The sequence below is a fragment of the Micromesistius poutassou genome (genome assembly GCF_964030765.1).
Source record: "Micromesistius poutassou genome assembly, contig: SCAFFOLD_2391, whole genome shotgun sequence".
Classification (NCBI taxonomy): Eukaryota; Metazoa; Chordata; class Actinopteri; order Gadiformes; family Gadidae; genus Micromesistius; species Micromesistius poutassou.
In genome coordinates, this window is record NW_028178116.1 from 1 (window position 1) to 17,500 (window position 17,500).

Consider the following 17,500-nt stretch of genomic DNA (forward strand, 5'->3'; position numbering starts at 1 on the left):
CCCAGAGCTGGTCCATGTAGCTAAACAAGAGCTAGGCTATTGCTAACCCAGAGCTAGTCCATGTAGCTAACCCAGAGCTGGTCCATGTAGCTAACCCAGAGCTAGGCTATTGCTAACCCAGAGCTGGTCCATGTAGCTAACCAAGAGCTAGGCTATGTAGCTAATCCAGAGCTAGTCTGTGTAGCTATCCCTGAGCTAGTCCGTGTAGCTAACCCAGAGCTAGTCCGTGTAGCTAACCCAGAGCTGGTCCGTGTAGCTAACCCTGAGCTAGTCCGTGTAGCTAACCCAGAGCTGGTCCGTGTAGCTAACCCAGAGCTAGTCCGTGTAGCTAACCCAGAGCTAGTCCGTGTAGCTAACCCAGAGCTAGTCCGTGTAGCTAACCCAGAGCTGGTCCGTGTAGCTAACCCAGAGCTGGTCCGTGTAGCTAACCCAGAGCTGGTCCGTGTAGCTAACCCAGAGCTGGTCCGTGTAGCTAACCCAGAGCTGGTCCGTGTAGCTAACCCAGAGCTGGTCCGTGTAGCTAACCCTGAGCTAGCCCGTGTAGCTAACCCTGAGCTAGCCCGTGTAGCTAACCCAGAGCTAGTCCGTGTAGCTAACCCAGAGCTAGTCCGTGTAGCTAACCCAGAGCTGGTCCGTGTAGCTAACCCAGAGCTGGTCCGTGTAGCTAACCCAGAGCTGGTCCGTGTAGCTAACCCAGAGCTGGTCCGTGTAGCTAACCCAGAGCTAGTCCGTGTAGCTAACCCAGAGCTAGTCCGTGTAGCTAACCCTGAGCTAGTCCGTGTAGCTAACCCAGAGCTAGTCCGTGTAGCTAACCCAGAGCTAGTCCGTGTAGCTAACCCAGAGCTAGTCCGTGTAGCTAACCCTGAGCTAGTCCATGTAGCTAACCCAGAGCTGGTCCATGTAGCTAACCCAGAGCTAGGCTATTACTAACCCAGAGCTAGGCTATTGCTAACCCAGAGCTGGTCCGTCTAGCTAACCCAGAGCTAGCCCGTGTAGCTAACCCAGAGCTAGCCCGTGTAGCTAACCCAGAGCTAGTCCGTGTAGCTAACCCAGAGCTAGTCCGTGTAGCTAACCCAGAGCTAGTCCGTGTAGCTAACCCAGAGCTAGTCCGTGTAGCTAACCCAGAGCTAGTCCGTGTAGCTAACCCTGAGCTAGTCCGTGTAGCTAACCCAGAGCTGGTCCGTGTAGCTAACCCAGAGCTAGTCCGTGTAGCTAACCCTGAGCTAGTCCGTGTAGCTAACCCAGAGCTAGTCCGTGTAGCTAACCCTGAGCTAGTCCGTGTAGCTAACCCTGAGCTGGTCCGTGTAGCTAACCCAGAGCTAGTCCGTGTAGCTAACCCTGAGCTAGTCCGTGTAGCTAACCCAGAGCTGGTCCGTGTAGCTAACCCAGAGCTGGTCCGTGTAGCTAACCCAGAGCTAGTCCGTGTAGCTAACCCAGAGCTGGTCCGTGTAGCTAACCCAGAGCTAGTCCGTGTAGCTAACCCAGAGCTAGTCCGTGTAGCTAACCCAGAGCTAGTCCGTGTAGCTAACCCAGAGCTAGTCCGTGTAGCTAACCCAGAGCTAGTCCGTGTAGCTAACCCAGAGCTAGTCCGTGTAGCTAACCCAGAGCTAGTCCGTGTAGCTAACCCTGAGCTAGTCTGTGTAGCTAACCCAGAGCTAGTCTGTGTAGCTAACCCAGAGCTGGTCCGTGTAGCTAACCCAGAGCTAGTCCGTGTAGCTAACCGGGGGCTGGTCCGTGTAGCTAACCCAGAGCTGGTCCGTGTAGCTAACCCAGAGCTGGTCCGTGTAGCTAACCGGGGGCTGGTCCGTGTAGCTAACCGGGGGCTGGTCCGTGTAGCTAACCCAGAGCTAGCCCGTGTAGCTAACCCAGAGCTAGTCCGTGTAGCTAACCCTGAGCTGGTCCGTGTAGCTAACCCAGAGCTGGTCCGTGTAGCTAACCCAGAGCTGGTCCGTGTAGCTAACCCAGAGCTAGTCCGTGTAGCTAACCCTGAGCTGGTCCGTGTAGCTAACCCAGAGCTAGTCCGTGTAGCTAACCCTGAGCTAGCCCGTGTAGCTAACCCAGAGCTAGTCCGTGTAGCTAACCCTGAGCTGGTCCGTGTAGCTAACCCAGAGCTAGTCCGTGTAGCTAACCCTGAGCTGGTCCGTGTAGCTAACCCAGAGCTAGTCCGTGTAGCTAACCCTGAGCTGGTCCGTGTAGCTAACCCAGAGCTAGTCCGTGTAGCTAACCCAGAGCTGGTCCGTGTAGCTAACCGGGGGCTGGTCCGTGTAGCTAACCGGGGGCTGGTCCGTGTAGCTAACCCAGAGCTGGTCCGTGTAGCTAACCCTGAGCTGGTCCGTGTAGCTAACCCAGAGCTAGTCCGTGTAGCTAACCCTGAGCTAGCCCGTGTAGCTAACCCAGAGCTAGTCCGTGTAGCTAACCCTGAGCTGGTCCGTGTAGCTAACCCAGAGCTAGTCCGTGTAGCTAACCCTGAGCTGGTCCGTGTAGCTAACCCAGAGCTAGTCCGTGTAGCTAACCCTGAGCTAGCCCGTGTAGCTAACCCAGAGCTAGTCCGTGTAGCTAACCCAGAGCTGGTCCGTGTAGCTAACCCAGAGCTGGTCCGTGTAGCTAACCGGGGGCTGTGTTGTGTGTGACTAACCTCGCTCTATACCGCTCCCCTCTCTCCTGCTAGCCAACGAAGACTCCCTTTCCAAGGTACGTCCGCCGGGCGCCGCCCCTCGCTCCGCCCCCTACTCCATCTCTCTTTTGTTCTTTGTTTTTTTGCGTCTTGTCTCGTCTCATCTCACCCAGGTCGTCCACCCAAACACACCACCGCCGTGCCGGAGCTGTGCGGCCTCACCCCGACTCCCCCCTCCTCCATCACGGCCCCCGACCAGCCCTCCCCCGCCCCCCCAGCTCACACCCTCCCCCTGCCTAGCCCCGCCTCCGGGGATGTAAGTAAACCACTGGGGGGGGAGACGGCCTCAGTCCGGGCCTCAGATTCCCCTTTCCCTCCTAATCTTAACCAATCAGAGGGTTTAAAAACCCATCATACGCACTATTGGCCAGTAACCCTGTCTATCATTTAGCCCACGCAGCCGATTGGCCGGTAACCCTGTCTCTCATTTAGCCCACGCAGCCGATTGGCCGGTAACCCTGTCTCTCATGTAGCCCACGCAGCCGATTGGCCGGTAACCCCCTCTGCACCCCAGTTCCTCCACGCACACACGCATCCATCGGGTCTGTCGTCTCCATCAGCAGCCATCCCTCATCAGTTGATTTACAGTTTGGTTCCACCTTACAAAGTGAACAGTCAGAATGTGTCCCCCATGAGCCTCAGGGCCAGCGTAGCGCCCCCCCCCGCCCGCCCCCCCCGCCCCCCCGGGGGCGTGTGGCTCCACCCCCACAAGACGGGCGCTGACACGCTCACTACGTGGGGCGGCTCAATCCACGTTTGTCGGATGACCACACCCACGGTGTAGCGTGGCTCCGCCCGCAATGTCGGGTGGCTCCCGCCCACGGTGTCGGGGGGGGAAGGCTCCGCCCACGGTGTTTGGGTGGCTCCGCCCACACAACAGCGCCGGCGGGCCCCGCCCCCCCCCCCCCCCCCCCCACGGCGCGGGTGGCCACGCCCCCCCCCTGTGGTGGCGAGGGGAACTGACGGGTCCCGTTGTTCCACAGGGAGACGTCCATGAGGACTTCTGCACTGTGTGCAGGCGCAGTGGGCAGTTGCTCATGTGCGACACGTGTTCGCGCGTGTACCACCTGGACTGCCTGGACCCCCCGCTGAAAACCATTCCTAAAGGCATGTGGATCTGTCCCAAATGTCAAGATCAGGTAACTGCAGCGGGGCCCCGGGGGCCTCTGGGCCGAGAGCAGGGCAGCTCACCGTAGGACTGTTCGTTCCTTTGTAAGGTTCACTTTGATGTTCACACATTGTCATTCTGTTAAATATAAGACATCCCATAATCCATCCAGTCCATTTCCTGTCCTTCAGTGTTGTCTCTTCTGGGTGGTGACCTCCCTCTCAGTCACCATGACGACTCAAACCTTCCTTTGCAGATCCTGAAGAAGGAAGAGGCCATCCCCTGGCCCGGCACCCTGGCCATCGTTCACTCCTACATCGCCTACAAAGAAGGTGACCTGTTCCCCCGCTGCACCGCCGCCCCAGATGGTGTGGTTGTCATAGCTACAGGGATGTGTTTCACTGCACTGGTTGTCATAGTTACACTGATGCATGTCTCCCTGTAGCTCAAGAAGATGTGGTTGTCATAGTCACCACGTGTGCGTTTCACCGCGTGTCACAGTCAGCGCAACCCAGGGTCACACTGTCGTAGTCCCGGTGATGTGTCGTCGCTGTAGTTAACGGGGTGATGTGGTTGTCATGGTTACAATGACGTGGTTATGATGATGTGGTTGTCATGGTTACATGATGTGGTTGTCATAGTTATGCTGATGTGGTTGTCATGGTTACATGATGTGGTTGTCATAGTTATGATGATGTGGTTGTCATGGTTACATGATGTGGTTGTCATGGTTACAATGACGTGTTTAAGATGATGTGGTTGTCATGGTTACATGATGTGGTTGTCATAGTTATGATGATGTGGTTGTCATGGTTACGATGATGTGGTTGTCATGGTTACGTGACGTGGTTGTCATGGTTACGTGACGTGGTTGTCATGGTTACGTGACGTGGTTGTCATGGTTACATGACGTGTTTAAGATGATGTGGTTGTCATGGTTACGATGATGTGTTGCAGCTAAAGAAGAAGAGAAACAGAAGCTGATGAAGTGGAGTTCTGAGCTGAAGACGGAGCGAGAACAACTGGAGCAGCGCGTCAAACAGCTCAGCAACTCCATAACAGTAACCGACTTAACTAGTGGTCACCCTGTAACTAACACACTGACCTACATGATGCTGGCTCACAGACACTGACCTACATGATGCTGGCTCACAGACACTGACCTACATGATGCTGGCTCACAGACACTGACCTACATGATGCTGGCTCACAGACACTGACCTACATGATGCTGGCTCACAGACACTGACCTACGTGATGCTGGCTCACAGACACTGACCTACATGATGCTGGCTCACAGACACTGACCTACATGATGCTGGCTCACAGACACTGACCTACATGATGCTGGCTCACAGACACTGACCTACATGATGCTGGCTCACAGACACTGACCTACATGATGCTGGCTCACAGACACTGACCTACATGATGCTGGCTCACAGACACTGACCTACATGATGCTGGCTCACAGACACTGACCTACATGATGCTGGCTCACAGACACTGACCTACATGATGCTGGCTCACAGACACTGACCTACATGATGCTGGCTCACAGACACTGACCTACATGATGCTGGCTCACAGACACTGACCTACATGATGCTGGCTCACAGACACTGACCTACATGATGCTGGCTCACAGGCACTAGTCGTAGTACCGTAAACTAGTAGTCACCCTGTATCTAACAGTTGAACACACAGTAGTTGATTTATTGACTCTACCTTTTTTCTAACCATGAATGTGAGAAACGACTTAAAACGGATGTATTATCCATTTTATCCACAAAGTCGGTCTTAAACACTGCTAATATCTGCTGGGCTTGTGGGGCGCCCCTGAGAACAGGATTCTTTGGGTCTCCTATGGGACTGAGCTCTTGGGGTTCCCCCGAACTCTAACTAGCTTGACTGTTACTGTGGAGCCCTGAGTACGTGGTACCACCAGTCTGCCCTCTACTGGGGGGGTCTGTTATGTTGTGTTTCTGAACCTTGCATAGGAATATCGGTAATGGTCAATAGTAGCGTAGGAATATCAGTATTTTTCTGTAATATTTCGATATCGGTCTATAGTAGCGTAGGAATATCAGTATTTTCTTTAATATCGTAATATTTAGATATCCGTCTATAGTAGCATGATTTATTGACTCCACCTTTCTTTCCGTTTGTCGTTAGAAATGCATGGAAACCAAAAACAACATCCTGGCGAGGCAGAAGGAGATGAGCCAGTCCCTGGAGAAGGTCAAGCACCTGATCCGCCTCATCCAGGCCTTCAACTTCAATAAGGCTCTTCTGGAGACAGAGACCAGTGTCCCCACCGCGCAGGTCCCCGTCGCGCAGGTCCCCGTCGCGCAGGTCCCCGTCGCGCAGGTCCCCGTCGCGCAGGTCCCCGTCGCGCAGGTCCCCGTCGCGCAGGTCCCCACTGCGCAGGTGCCCACTGTACAAGTCCCTACAGTGCAGTTCCCCACCATGCAGGTCCCCATCGTGCAGGTCCTCGTGAGAGAGGTCCCCGTCGCGCAGGTCCCTGTCACGCAGGTCCCCGTCGCGCAGCTCCCTGTCGCGCAGCTCCCCGTCGCGCAGGTCCCTGTCGCGCAGGTCCCCACCACGCAGGTCCCCACCGCGCAGGTCCCCACCGCGCAGGTCCCCACCACGCAGGTCCCCACCGCGCAGGTCCCCACCGCGCAGGTCCCCGTCACGCAGGTCCCCACCGCGCAGGCCCTCCCCGTCAAGCAGGCCGTCCCCACCGCCCAGGTCCCCATCACACAGGTCTTTTTGGCAGAGGTCACTACCAGGCTTGACCCCACCGCGCAGGTCCCCACCGCGCAGGTCCCCACCGCACAGGTCCCCACCACGGAGGTCCCCACCACGGAGGTCCCCACCGCGCAGGTCCCCACCGCGCAGGTCCCCACCGCGCAGGTCCCCACCACAGAGGTCCCCACCACGCAGGTCCCCACCGCGGAGGTCCCCACCACGCAGGTCCCCACGGTGCAGGTCCCCACGGTGCAGGTCCCCACTCCTGTAGAAACGGAGGCCAGTGCCCCCCCCACAGAGCCCCCCGCTGCGGCCGCCCCCCCGGCGGCGGCGGCGGCGGCGGTGGAGTCGGGGGGGGCTGCGGCCCCCCCCCTCCCTGCTGAGGCCGGACTAGCGGAGCAGGAGGAGGAGGTCCGGGACGCTCAGACACACGCAGAGACCAGCGGGGCCCGCCCGGGGCCGGCCGCCGCCGGCCCAGAGGAGGACGGCCCCCAGGGGCCCGGGGAGGAGACCACGGCGGGGCCGGGCGGCTCAGAGGGGGACGCCGCCGCCGCCGCCGCCGCCGCCACCACCACCACCAACGGTACGGGCGTGGCCCCCGGGGCAGGCGTGGCCCCCGGGGCGGAGGGCCCGCTGGGGGCCCGTGGGGCCTCAGAGGAGGCGGCGCCGGAGGAGGAGGAGGAGGAGGAGGAGGAGGTGACCGACAGCAACAACAGCAAAACCTCAGCGCCCCGCTGGCCCCCCCTCCCCGACCCCCTCAGTACTCTGGACACCAAGAAGTAACGCCCCCCCCCTCCCCCCCCCCCCCCCCCGTATATACAAAAGAAGACTCTCTGCTTGCACCTCGGGGTGCCCTGAAGTTGCCAATCTGTATAAATGTTGTTTGTTTGCATCGTATTGTCAGACTGTGTCAATGGTAGATATACGGCCCCGTGACGGGGCTCTGGGGAGGTCAACGAGGTCGTCACGCCAATTAGAGGAGGAGGAGGGGGACTCTCTGATCACACCAGTCTGTGCCTGCTCCGACAGACCGGGTCCAGCAGGGCACGGCTCCGTGGGACTGGGGGGGGGGGGGGGGGGGGGTCCGACCGGGGTCCCGGTGGGGGTGGTACCCGGTCCGGACCCCCGAGAGCTGGAGCCAGACGGGAGCTCTGGTGGTCTGAAGCAGCAGTATTAGTTCTGCCCCAACCGACCGTCTCCTGAATAATGTGACCCACCCACCCCCCCACCACCACCCAACACATCAGCCTCTGGCTCCTGGGCTCCTGGAGGCGGGGGGGGGCTGAGGACCCGGTCCTAGAGCCCAGGGCCTGGAGGCGGGGGGGGGGGGGGGGGGGCGCTGAGGCCGGTGTGTGTCCCATGTGAGTGTTGGCCTACAAGTTGTTTTCAGTGATGTTGGTCCAGTGTAGTGATTGAGTTTCATTTGTGAGTCAAGTGTCAACTGTGAGCACTAAATGTGAAATTGCAATATTGCAATGACAACACAAAACTATTTCTGGGCTGTGTTTCTTTTTAAAGGAAAACATATTCAGGTCTTCCTAGTTTTCAGAATAAGTGCTTTTGTTCCGGAGCCCGACGGACCGGCGTGGTTAATACGAAGGGATCCTCTTTACAAGCGGAGAACTTTGTCCCTGCATACCTTTTTTTTGTTAAATTCTCAACTGCCAAAATCCAATGCATCTAAATCCAGCAGGGGATTGGCTGCGGGGCGGACCGCGAGGGAGCTGGTGCATTGTGGGAAGAGGAGCCCAGAGATCACTCCCCATAACACGGATCTAGTTCCATCTACACGTCTACATCGGACGTGGAGACGACCCGGGTCTGTAGATATATCATATCGTCTGGAGATTAAAGCACAAGCTTGCTGCATATCCCACCCAGTGCTGAGAGCCTTTTGTACGTCGAGGAGCTGCCCTGAGCCCCTCCCAGCCGCCACACACACACATTGCCAATATTTTTCTAGAAGGAACCCCCCCCCCCCTCCACCACCCCCCCCCCCATGTGTCTGAGGATCATTAGGTTGATTTTGACCCCCCACCCCCCCCATGTGTCCCGCCCCCCCGCCCCCTCCCCCACCCCCCCATCTCTGTGTGGTCGGAGAGGACCTGACATCATGGAGGCAGAATCAGTGAGCAGAACTGATCACGTCTACTGGTACCACTGGGGTCTACTGGTTGGTATTACTGGTATGTACTGGTGGTAGGACTGGTGACTAGTGTCCCCGCTCCACTGATGGTGCCTTGTGATGCAATGCACTCTGGGAAATTAAGTTTCATAAAACAAATTGACTTTTTTCAACCCTCAAGGTATTACCCCCCCCCCCCCCGCCCCCCGCCCCTCCCACACATACATGACTATGATGAGGTTATTTTTGTTTAATTTGCGTTGATTTTCTATAGAAGTAATTCCATTTTTTTTTTTTTTTATGGGCTGTTTCATCGGCTCCTGTTCTTCATATCATGTCCACCGGGGCGCTCAGTGTTCCACTAGCCTGGCCTTGAGATCTGCTGCTCCTGCTCTGGGCTCCACTGCTGGCACTGCGACGACGAGCGCCGGCGGCCCCCCGTCGAAGCGCTAACCGGGAGTCAGCACGTTATCCGTTCCGTTACGTTTCTTTTATCCTGCTCGGGTGTTGATGTCCGAGCGGTTCCTGAACAGGGCAGAAGGATCACGTGTTCAGGGCGTGGAGGTTGCCAGATTGGACCACATTCCCCCTCTGCTCCTCCCTCCGTTGGTACCCGAGTGCCTTCCTCACACGGCAGATTAACACTGTGACCACGCCTCCCTGGCTAGGCTCCTCCCCCCCCCCACCAGTCCACTGGACCAGTCCGACCGCTCAGTGTTGCTGCCTTACAGCCGTCTGGTTGGTTAACGTCACCAGTCCTCTGGTTGGTTAACGTCACCAGTCCTCTGGTTGGTTGGTTAACGTCACCAGTCCTCTGATTGGTTGGTTAAAGTCACCAGCCTCTGATTGGTTGGTTAACGTCACCAGTCCTCTGGTTGGTTAACGTCACCAGTCCTCTGGTTGGTTAACGTCACCAGTCCTCTGGTTGGTTAACGTCACCAGTCCTCTGATTGGTTGGTTAAAGTCACCAGCCTCTGATTGGTTGGTTAACGTCACCAGTCCTCTGATTGGTTAACATCACCAGTCCTCTGATTGGTTAACGTCACCAGTCCTCTGATTGGTTAACGTCACCAGTCCTCTGGTTGGTTGGTTAAAGTCACCAGCCTCTGATTGGTTGGTTAACGTCACCAGTCCTCTGATTGGTTAACGTCACCAGTCCTCTGGTTGGTTAACGTCACCAGTCCTCTGATTGGTTGGTTAACGTCACCAGTCCTCTGATTGGTTAACGAGTCGCTCACTGGCTGCAGCACTTTTCCTTTGCCCAGTATTAGGGTCTCTGATTCGGCTCTGTGTATATACATGTGTGTATGTATATGTGTACATATCTATATATATCTATATATAGATATGTCTTCTCTATTCTGCCTCTGTATACCAGTCCAGAGTGGACCCCCCCCACACTCCGGTTAGCCTAGCCTTGGGTTAGCGTACCTCTGGGTTAGCCTAGCCCTGGGTTAGCGTAGCCATGGGTTAGCGTACCCCTGGGTTAGCGTACCCCTGGGTTAGCCTAGCCCTGGGTTAGCGTACCCCTGGGTTAGCCTAGCCCTGGGTTAGCGTACCCCTGGGTTAGCCTAGCCCTGGGTTAGCGTACCCCTGGGTTAGCCTAGCCCTGGGTTAGCGTACCCCTGGGTTAGCCAACCAGTTGTAATAAGCAGATGGCGTTAAACCCAACCAGGTCATCTGTATTCTCAGTCCAATTGAACGCATGCCTTCTTATGCAAGTTTTTTATACATTTGTCGAAGCGGTTGAAAATACATTATGCTTTATCTTTGTTTCTAAAGTTTTTGTAAAGTTGCCGGTCGGACATCGTAGTGTGACAACACTCCCCCCCCCAACGCAGCGGCGTCGCTACATTCCACCCGGTCTGAACGGACCTAGCGTCACTCATTAGCTTGGCGCTAATGCTATATTCCACAGTGAGATCAGAAGTAGTTCTAGAAACCAGTGGGACGAGATGTGAATCCGATATATCCAAAGAGTTCTGCAGGGTGGGTGGGAGGCCTCTATGTATGTGCTACATATCAGCCGCCGCCGCCGCCGCCGCCGAGCAGCTAGCCCCCGGGCCTAGCGCTCGCTGCTGGCGGAATTAGAGGGAGTTCAAATCTTTATGCATACAGACGTTGTTCAACACCACTTCCTGAGCCCAGACCGTGTTCCTGGAGCATCTCGTAATGTCGCCATTTATTAGTTGAAATAATCCAAGTCATGATTGTGGCCTTCTAGTATTGTTAAACATGACATATCCCTCCCCCTTACCCTTAGTCCCTCCTCCTTACCCTTAGTCCCTCCTCCTTACCCTTAGTCCCTCCTCCTTACCCTTAGATCCATCCTCATCCTTGGAACTCTCCTCAGCCTTAGAACCATCTCAGCCCTTAGAACTCGACTCTTGGCCCTTAGACACTGCTCCTGACCTGAGTTCCCCCCCCCCCCCCCCAGCCTTAGAGCCGGCCCCTGAACCACTAGAACCCGCCCCCTCCCCCCCCCCCCCCCCCCCCGGTTCTCTGCTCCTCGCCGCTGGGTTCCCGCTCCCCTCCGGTTCCCCTCCGGTTCCCCTCCGGTTCCCCTGGGGGTCGGCGGCTAAGGGTTAACAGATTCTTTTTTTTCCATCTTCCGTTGGTGAGATGCATTGTAGCGAAAACGAATAAAGAGAAGTTCACCGTGGTGTGCTGACTAATGTGTAAATTGTTAATTACACAGTATGAATATTTGTATAATTGTTTGTATTTTTTTCATGATCTTTTGAAAGGAATGTGTTTGTTTGTGTCTTCTGTTGGCCTGACATTGTGACTGGTCCGGTGGACATTACCTCTGGGGCGTGTTTAGGAATACTGTAGGGACATGGGAAGACCTTAATATTAGGAGCATTTGATCAATTTGTATTTATTTATTTTACCATTTTGTTAATAAATTGTGAAAAGCGAAGTCGTCGTCTGTTGTCTGGACTCTGCGGCGAGAAGCTCGTTCTTCTGGAGGCTCCTGGAGCAGGCGGCCACACACACATACACTTTACACACACACGGATCTTTCTTCCGTTTTTCCATGTCATTTCCTGTGGAAAATGGTGGTCAAAGATCGGGAAGGCGACCGAGTCATTGCACAGTTTTAATCCGGGATTCGCCGTCGCCCGGGGCGGGGTCGAAGCCAAGAGTCGGTGGGTGCTTCCGGAGGTGCGGGGATGCTGCGGGGTCGCGACCTCGCTGCGTTGTTCTAGGTGAGTATCGCCCGCCAATGTGGCCCATCGTGGACACGGCGACCCGAACCACAGCCACATCGCGACCCTAAACCACATCGTGACCCAAACCACAGGCACATCGCGACCCTAAACCACAGCCACATCGCGACTCAAACCACGGGCACATCGCGACCCTAAACCACAGCCACATCGCGACCCTAAACCACATCGTGACCCGAACCACAGGCACATCGCGACTCAAACCACGGGCACATCGCGACCCCAAACCACATCGTGACCCGAGCCTCATCACCCGGGCCGTCCTCAGATTCTCACGCCTCTGCGGTCAGCGACGTCACGCGTTAAATGATGTTTTTTTTTGTCGGAAATGGGACATGTAAACATGTGTTTCATAACCTCACACTGTAGTCTATAGTCGGGGTGAAGAGCGACCATCACGTGTGTCAGTTGGCGTTACGCTGACGGGACGTTGCGGGAGTGGTTCGGTTTTATGTGAGAACCATTTCTGAGAGCGGTCCGTTCCAGGACACGCCCCCTTGGTCACATGTGTGACCAGGTTCATCAGGACACGCCCCCTTGGTCACATGTGTGGCCAGGTTCGTCAGGACACGCCCCCTTGGTCACATGTGTGACCAGGTTCATCGGGACACGCCCCCTTGGTCACATGTGTGACAAGGTTCATAAGGACACGCCCCCTTGGTCACATGGTTGTAGGAATGTTCTTTATTAATTATGAATGTTTCAGATATTCAGTAGAATATGTTCTGGACTAAGCCTCCTCAGACCACGCCCCCTCAGACCACGCCCCCTCAGACCACGCCCCCTCAGACCACGATGGCGTCTCCATGAGCGACCCAGACTTCTGGGGTAAGATATAACTTTTCTATCAGAACATTTTAATTTTGGTCGGGCAGCAGCAGGCTAACTAGCAGCAGGCTAACTAGCAGCAGGCTAACTGAGCAGGCTAACCAGCGGCAGGCTAACTGAGCAGGCTAACTAGCGGTAGGCTAACCAGCGGCAGGCTAACTGAGCAGGCTAACCAGCGGCAGGCTAACCAGCGGCAGGCTAACTGAGCAGGCTAACCAGCGGCAGGCTAACTGAGCAGGCTAACCAGCGGCAGGCTAACTGAGCAGGCTAACTGAGCAGGCTAACCAGCGGCAGGCTAACCAGCGGCAGGCTAACTGAGCAGGCTAACCAGCGGCAGGCTAACTGAGCAGGCTAACCAGCGGCAGGCTAACTGAGCAGGCTAACCAGCGGCAGGCTAACCAGCGGCAGGCTAACTAGCGGCAGGCTAACCAGCGGCAGGCTAACCAGCGGCAGGCTAACTGAGCAGGCTAACCAGCGGCAGGCTAACCAGCGGCAGGCTAACTGAGCAGGCTAACCAGTGGCAGGCTAACTAGCGGCAGGCTAAATTCTCCAGCTGATGTTGACCTGGAAGCTGAGGTCATGACCAGATATTAATATTTATAACTTAATAACAAGAGTTAGCTTCAGTGGAGGTCGTGTTCACAACCTGTTCTGGAGACCAGAATCTAAAACCAGAATCGATTCAACAAAAGATTAGATTATTCACTCAGAGTGCGTCTGCAAATCAAAACAGCAGATTAATACCTCTGGAGGAGGTCCTGCCGGCCCCAGGGCCCCGGGCCCCTGACTGCCGGCCCCAGGGCCCCGGGCCCCTCTGCCGGCCCCAGGGCCCCGGGCCCCTGACTGACTGCCGGCCCCAGGGCCCCGGGCCCCTGACTGCCGGCCCCAGGGCCCCGGGCCCCTGACTGAACCACACCCCCCACTGCTCCCACTGCTCCCAGTGTGCCCACAGTGCCAGCAGCCCTTCCTCTCCCAGTGCCCCGCCCACGGGCCGCCCGTCCTGATCCGGGACAGCCCCGCGCCCCCGGGCCGGCCCGGCCGGGCGCTGCGCTCCGCCCCCCCCGGCCTGCGGGTGGCCCCGGAGGGCGGGCGGGTGGAGGTGCGCTGCGGGGCCCAGAGCATCCCCCAGGGGGCCGTGTTCGGGCCCTACGAGGGAGAGCGCGTCCCCAGGGGCCGCTCCACCGCACACTCCTGGATCGTGAGTATCAACGTCCCGGTACATAACGGGTTAACCTAGTGATGGTTAGTGTGTACGGGTTAACCTAGTGATGGTTAGTGTGTACGGGTTAACCTAGTGATGGTTAGTGTGTACATAACGGGTTAACCTAGTGATGGTTAGTGGGAACGGGTTAACCTAGTGATGGTTAGTGTGTACGGGTTAACCTAGTGATGGTTAGTGTATACGGGGAACGGGTTAACCTAGTGATGGTTAGTGTATACAGGGAATGGGTTAAGCTAGTGATGGTTAGTGTATACGGGGAATGGGTTAACCTAGTGATGGTTAGTGTATACGGGGAATGGGTTAACCTAGTGATGGTTAGTGTATACGGGGAATGGGTTAACCTAGTGATGGTTAGTGTATACGGGGAATGGGTTAACCTAGTGATGGTTAGTGTATACGGGGAATGGGTTAACCTAGTGATGGTTAGTGTATACGGGGAATGGGTTAACCTAGTGATGGTTAGTGTATACGGGGAATGGGTTAACCTAGTGATTCTCCATGTCCAATACCAGGTGGGGTAGTTGACCTCTCAGTTGGGTTAGTTGACCTCTCAGTTGGGTGGGTTAGTTGACCTCTCAGTTGGGTTAGTTGACCTCTCAGTTGGGTTAGTTGACCTCTCAGTTGGGTGGGTTAGTTGACCTCTCAGTTGGGTGGGTTAGTTGACCTCTCAGTTGGGTTAGTTGACCTCTCAGTTGGGTTAGTTGACCTCTCAGTTGGGTTAGTTGACCTCTCAGTTGGGTGGGTTAGTTGACCTCTCAGTTGGGTGGGTTAGTTGACCTGGATCCTGTAAACTGCTTTGTGTTCTAGCGTCTGACTAATGTGTAAATATGTAAAGAATGATCTAGTAATGTACCTAGTGTAATAATAATGATCCACCCTGCCTCGTGCTGTTCTCTGCAGATCGTTGACGTCAACAACACTTATCACTCCATCGACGGCAGCGACGAGACCACAGCCAACTGGATGAGGTATTCAGCTTAGAACCAGGAGAAGACGGAGAACCAGTGACCGGGGGGGTTAGAACACGCCTTCCTCTCTCAGGAACCTTAGAACATGTGTTCCTCTGACAGGTACGTGCGGATCTCGTCGGAGAACGCGGAGCGGAACCTGACGGCGTTCCAGCGCGGCGGGCAGCTGTACTTCAGCGCCAGCCGGCCGCTGTTGCCGGGCGACCGGCTGCGGGTGTGGTACGGAGACGACTACGTCACACGTCTGCACAGCCTATCAGAGCTCAGCATCGACTGCAGCCTGCACCCAGGTGAGGCCCGGTGTTGTTACCCTGGTGACCGGTGTTGTTACCCAGGTGACCGGTGTTGTTACCCAGGTGACCGGTGTTGTTACCCTGGTGACCGGTGTTGTTACCCTGGTGACCGGTGTTGTTACCCAGGTGACCGGTGTTGTTACCCAGGTGACCGGTGTTGTTACCCTGGTGACCGGTGTTGTTACCCTGGTGACCGGTGTTGTTACCCTGGTGACCGGTGTTGTTACCCAGGTGACCGGTGTTGTTACCCAGGTGACCGGTGTTGTTACCCTGGTGACCGGTGTTGTTACCCTGGTGACCCGTGTACCAGGTGTTGCCCTCAGACCTGCCACTGTGTTTCAGGGTCCGACCGGAGACGGGGGGGTCCGCCGTGTGGGAGGGGCCCCGGCGGCGAGGCTCCTCCTCCTGCTGAGAGGACGCAGAGCGACTCCGCCTCCAGAGGAGGCCAGCCCGGCCTCAGGCCTCTCTCAGGTCCTCCGCCCAGCAGGCTGGCCAAGAGGAGGCGTCTGTCTGCAGAAGCTCTGCGACCGGTGAAGGTGGAGGAGGAGGAGGAGGAGCAGGAGGAGCAGGAGGAGCAGGAGGAGCAGGAGGAGCAGTCCTCCACCTCTTCGTGTCCCAACTGCATCAAACTGAGGCTGAGAATCTTCCAGCTGGAGGCGGAGCTTCACCAGCTCAGAGGGCAGAAGATGGACCCAGCTCCGCCCCCAAACCTGGAGCAAGGACCAATAGAAGACCTCCGTGGTGGGGTCATGACCTTCTGGAACATCTAGACCATCTAGAGCCCCTTTCATCTAACCCTCACCCATTCATCTAACCCTCACCCATTCATCTAACCCTTACCCTCACCCATTCATCTAACTCTTACCCTCACCCATTCATCTTACCATAACCCATTAATCTAACCCTTAGCCTCACCCATTCATCTTACCCTTACCCTTACCCATTCACCTAACCCTTACCCTCACCCATTCATCTTAACCTAACCCATTAATCTAACCCTTAGCCTCACCCATTCATCTAACCCTTACCCTAACCCATTCATCTAACCCTTACCCTTACCCATTCACCTAACCCTTACCCTCACCCATTCATCTTACCCTCACCCATTCATCTAACCCTATAGTTCACACCTGCTAGTTAACCTCAACCAGCTGGTGTGAGGCTAACTATAAGCGTGTAGCGGTGGCTAACCAGCTGACCTTTCCCCTCGTGGCGTCTAGACATGGACCCGCTGACCCCGCCCCAGATGGTCCTGGACGAGGAGGACCAGGACCTGGACTCGGCCGACGAGTCCGTGGGCGCCGACCCGCTCCTCTCGGCCGGGGAGGCGTCCAGACGGCCGCACCGCCGCGCCCGCCGCTTCAAGCAGGAGTGGCTGAGGAAGTTCTGGTTCCTGCGCTACTCGCCGGCGCTCAACGAGATGTGGTGCCACGTGTGCCGGCAGTTCACGGTGCAGTCGGCGCGCACCTCGGCCTTCATCATGGGCTCCAAGCAGTTCAAGATCCACACCATCAAGCTGCACAGCCAGAGCAACCTGCACAAGAAGGGCCTGCAGCTGTACAAGCTGCAGATGCACCCCGAGAAGACGGAGGAGATGTGCAGGAGCATGACGGTGCTCCTCAACGCCGCGTACCACCTGGCCGTGGAGGGCCGGCCCTTCTCGGACCTCCGTCCGCTGGCGGAGCTGCTGAGGAGGTGTGAGCTGAAGGTGGTGGAGCAGTACCTCAACGAAGGGGACGGCCAGATCCTCGTTCATCACATCGCCCGCACCCTGAGGGAAGACCTCGCGGAGAAGATGCGCTTGTCTCCGTTCCTCAGCGTGCTCATGGACTCTCAGAGTGAGGACCTGTTCCCAGACACGGTGGCCTTCTACGTCCAGTTCACTACCAACGACGGTTCCCCCAACACAGAGTTCCTCTCGCTGCAGAAGCTGAGCCAGGCCAGCGTCGACGGCTATCTCCAGGCCATGGATCGGGCGTTCTGTGTCTTGGGCCTTCAGTTTCAGGACTCGCTGGTGGTCGGCGTGGGGATGGACGGTGCCCCCATGTCAGCGGGCATGCGAGGCAGTCTGTTCCTCGCTCTGCAGAGGGTTCTCCCCTGGCTGCTCTCCCTTCCCGTTATGATCCACCGGCCTCATCTGGAGGTGTTGGACGTCATCAGCGGCAAGGAGCTGTCCTGCCTGGAGGACCTGGAGAGCAACCTGAAGCAGCTCCTGGGCTTCTACCGCTACTCCCCCCGCATGATGGCCGAGCTCCGTCTGACCGCGCCCACGCTGTCGGAGGAGACGGAGTTCCTGGG

The 17,500-nt window shown here is 56.7% G+C and overlaps 2 protein-coding genes across 2 annotated transcripts in view; both read left to right on the forward strand.

Moving 5' to 3' along the window:
• Positions 1-2,787: 2,787 nt before the first annotated feature.
• On the forward strand, positions 2,788-7,317 carry LOC311374778 (uncharacterized protein; the record flags this gene model as incomplete). The annotated part of the gene is made up of 5 exons (XM_084490545.1): positions 2,788-2,930; positions 3,658-3,813; positions 4,039-4,114; positions 4,740-4,843; positions 5,958-7,317. Coding segments are annotated over 5 exons (1,838 nt in total), but the record flags the coding sequence as incomplete, so codon positions are not given.
• Positions 7,318-12,034: 4,717 nt separating this feature from the next.
• Positions 12,035-17,500, forward strand: part of prdm11 (PR domain containing 11) — a 6,668-nt gene continuing 1,202 nt past the window's right edge. The window contains 7 exon segments of the mRNA XM_084490543.1: positions 12,035-12,666; positions 12,668-12,719; positions 13,661-13,917; positions 14,842-14,909; positions 15,012-15,199; positions 15,545-15,943; positions 16,423-17,500. The exon segment at positions 16,423-17,500 is cut by the window's right edge and continues 1,202 nt beyond it. Of these exon segments, the coding sequence (XP_084346669.1) occupies positions 12,589-12,666; positions 12,668-12,719; positions 13,661-13,917; positions 14,842-14,909; positions 15,012-15,199; positions 15,545-15,943; positions 16,423-17,500 (2,120 nt within the window). The 5' untranslated portion in view covers positions 12,035-12,588.